Below are 4,183 nucleotides of genomic sequence, written 5' to 3'. Positions count from 1 at the left end.
CGCCAGAACTATCGCCGCTGCCCCCGTAGAGTTATATGGCTGCTCCCTGACGCTGGATCAGCTATTTTTGAGTCTTCACTCTCCTCCCACCGAGTTGTAGTTAAGAAACTGGTGGGATTAAAGGTGCGCTTCTTCTTGAATCGAACCGTCTCACATTCTAGGCCGTTGTATACGTACAGCAGCTGCTATAGATTCCAACGGTTTGTGCCGGTTCTGTAATATCTCAGAACAAATCAGATCTATACGTGTGGATTTCACAGGTCCAAATTAGTGTTTGCGTCCAATCGTATCTCAGAATGAATATAACAGATTCATTAGGGTTCAGGTTCACCGTTTAAAAAAATGTCTGAGCCAATTAGATCTCGATCTGAATAATTTTCACCGGTCCATTACGGTTCAGGTCTGTCCTATTGGAGCTCTAGTTCACATGCTAAATTGAACAATTAATATCAGCAGATGAGAGAGAGTGTGTGTGTGTGTGTGTGTTCAGATAATCATGATGAGAGCCATGTTTGTTATTAATACATTATGGCTCTGTATCATACAGTACTTTAACTGCATCTCACCTTGACTGACCTTCCGCAATTGCTCAGATGCACAGACACACACAGACACACACAGACACACAGACACACACAGACACACACACACACACACACACACACACACACACACACACACACACACACACACACACGCATGCAATTTGCAAACACACACACACACACACACGCATGCAAGCACGTACACACGCACAAAGCACAGACAAGCTAACGTCCCTGCTGACAACAGCAATTTACTTGGCCCCACACTTTCCCTGGACCCGCCCGCTCAACTCACCACCCCCCCCCGCGCTCCCCCCCCCACACATACACACAGAGCTATTACACCAAAGCGACTACTCACTGGGGACATTTCAGCTCCATTGATTGAATGCCTGGAGTAGAGGACCTTGGAAAAACATCTGGCCGAGTGACAAATACATGTGTGTGTGTGAAACAGACAGGTAGATAGATCAGACAGATAGATAATAAGACACGCGCGCACACACACACACACACACGCACACACACACACACACACACACACACACACACACACACACACACACACACACACACACACACACACACACACACACACACACACACACACACACACACACACACACACACACACACACACACACACACACACACACACACACACACACACACACACGGTAAATAGATGGATGGTTAGAATAATCAAAAGAGAGATAATTTGACAAACACCAGTCATGTGTGTATGCTGAGTTAACAGTAGGCCTACTGCACAAAGACCTGCCACGTGCTGAGTGTGTTTGTGTGTTGTTGAAATAATTGTGCGTGTTTGCATGTGTTTGTGAGATTGAGACAAACAGACACCACAGACACCACATGTATCCATACAAGTGTGTGCACGTGCGTGTGTGTTTACCAGCCAGCCACTTGACATCTAGGGGTCTTCTCATGGCAGGACTCAGATCAGTGGCTGAATGGATAAGTCTATTTACTGGAGGCTTATTCTCAATCCAGGTCAGACCTCCTGCCGAAGCGGTGGCTATTACGTGGAGGGGGGTGGCTATTACATGGAGGGGGGTGGCTATTACATGGAGGGGAATGGCTTTTATCTGCGTGGAGCACATTGAGGCTCGACTCTGGATGGAAAGAAATGGTATTTATGATTTATAGAATTGTGACGCTGCTGTCGCGGGAGGACCAAGGAATGAAAAGGATTTTAGAATAAGAAATTGAAATGAAACTAGGAAATTATAGACACAAACACTTACAGAGTGTGAAGGGGAAAGATAACATGTTTTAACAATTCTACAGTACATTTCCCTTTGTCTAAGAATTCAATATATTAATTCAATTCAAACATAATAGAGCTCAACAGTGAGTGCCTGGAAATCAAAATCCCGTGTTCTGTATATGGAGAATTTTATTATTAGCCATAATGTCGTAACAATCCAACGTACAAGAGAACTGCCAATCTGACCAAATTACGCCCATATGAAATGACATCATATATACAAGACGTCACATTCCTTCACAGTAGACTATATATAGTCGAGGGGTGACCAACATACCATCTGAGAACATCAGTGATTTACGTGTCATGTCACTTTGAACCTAGAATTTCCTCAGAGAGTCTCTCAGAATCAGAAAGTAAAGTTCAAAGGATCACCTGTTCCGTGGTTTTATTTGGAGAGAAGAGAGACATCTAACGCGTCACCATGGTTCTAGCCGACTTGGGGAGGAAGATCACATCGGCACTGAGGTCCCTCAGTAACGCCACCATCATCAACGACGATGTGATAAACTCCATGCTGAAGGAGATTTGCGCAGCCCTGTTGGAGGCCGACGTCAACATCAAACTCGTCAAACAGCTACGGGAGAATGTCAAGTCTGCCATTGTCCTGGAAGAGATGGCTTCTGGCATGAACAAGAGGAGGATGATCCAATGTGCCCTGTTCAAAGAACTGGTCAAGCTGATCGATCCAGGCACGAGCGCTTGGAGTCCAACCAAGGGGAAGCACAACGTCATCATGATGGTAGGTCTGCAGGGCAGTGGGAAAACCACCACCTGTTCTAAGATGGCGTACTTCTACCAGAGAAAAGGCTGGAAGACCTGCTTGATCTGTGCCGACACCTTCAGAGCCGGTGCCTTCGATCAGCTGAAACAGAATGCTACAAAAGCCAGAATTCCTTTCTATGGAAGTTACACCGAGATGGATCCAGTCGTCATTGCGGCAGAGGGCGTCGAGAGGTTCAAATCGGAGAACTTTGAGATCATCATTGTCGACACGAGTGGACGACACAAACAAGAGGAATCTCTGTTTGAAGAGATGCTGCAGGTCTCCAACACTGTGCAGCCGGAAAACATAGTGTATGTGATGGACGCATCTATTGGCCAGGCATGTGAGTCTCAGGCTAAAGCTTTTAAAGACAAAGTGGATGTGGCCTCGGTCATCATTACTAAACTGGACGGACACGCTAAAGGAGGTGGGGCCCTTAGTGCTGTTGCTGCCACTAAGAGCCCAATCATCTTCATTGGAACAGGAGAACACATAGACGATTTTGAGCCTTTTAAAACGCAACCCTTCATCAGTAAACTGCTAGGAATGGGAGACATCGAAGGACTGTTTGACAGGTTCAACGAGCTGAAACTGGACGACAACAACGAAGAACTCATGAACAAACTGATGCATGGTCAGTTCTCCATCCGAAACATGTACGAAATGCTTCAAAACATCATGAAGATGGGACCGGTTGGACAGATTATACGAATGATTCCAAGTTTTGGCATCGACATCCTGAGCAAAGGAAATGAACAGGAGATGACGACGAAATTCAAGAAGTTCATGACCATCATGGACAGTATGAACGACCAAGAGTTGGACGACAAGGACGGCGCTAAGCTCCTCAGCAAATCCACCAGGATCCAGAGGGTCGCTCGGGGGGCCGGGGTCTCAAACACTGATGTCCAGGAGATGCTGCTCCAGTACACAAAGTTCTCCCAAATGGCAAAGAAGATGGGAGGCAACAGAGCCTTTTTTAAAAGTGGAGACATGACTAAGATGACCAGCCAGATTTCCAAGATGATGAGTCCCAAAATCCTGAATAGCATGGGCGGCATGGCTGGCATGAACGGTCGTATCCAGTCCATGATGAGGGCTGCTGGGAACACGAAAGGCTTAATGCCGTTCAACATGTGAGCACACCCAGCAAGACACGTGAGGAGGGAGAAGGAATCCGAATTTGTTCTCATCTCAGTATTTTCAAAGAAAGGAGAAAACAAATATTTAAGATGATGAACTCGGTAAGAAGTATTGAATTAGTATGTTGTGCGTAATAAAAAGTGAAATACATTTGCACGTACCTGACATTCCTCCTCTGCCTTGACAGAAACAGGGAGGCCTAGATGGCTTTCCGCCCGTGAAGACGGGCAATTTTGTTTGTTGTAGTGCCCAGTCACCGTGGAGGATGCAAACCTTATCCTCTACAGTGGTGTGCAGGAACATTACCACTGCGGCAACCGGACTCCCTGCAAAAAACAAATACAAAACACTATTTTTTTGTTGTTCAGTTTCCAATCTTGTAGAATGTAGATTAAAGAAAGAAATAAAATCAATGGCTGCATCATCGAAAGGGATACTTGC

At 45.8% G+C, this 4,183-nt stretch overlaps 1 protein-coding gene across 1 annotated transcript; it reads left to right on the top strand.

The window, feature by feature from the left end:
• Positions 1-2,257: 2,257 nt before the first annotated feature.
• LOC310878870 (signal recognition particle subunit SRP54-like) lies at positions 2,258-3,739 on the top strand (the record flags this gene model as incomplete). The annotated part of the gene is made up of 1 exon (XM_083793286.1): positions 2,258-3,739. The coding sequence occupies one exon, from the start codon at positions 2,258-2,260 to the stop codon at positions 3,737-3,739; it is 1,482 nt and encodes a 493-aa protein (XP_083649412.1).
• Between the last annotated feature and the right edge of the window lie 444 nt (positions 3,740-4,183).

Source organism: Protomyctophum parallelum (genome assembly GCF_964188405.1).
Source record: "Protomyctophum parallelum genome assembly, chromosome: 21".
NCBI lineage: Eukaryota > Metazoa > Chordata > Actinopteri > Myctophiformes > Myctophidae > Protomyctophum > Protomyctophum parallelum.
This window is presented reverse-complemented; position numbering and strand designations above follow the sequence as displayed.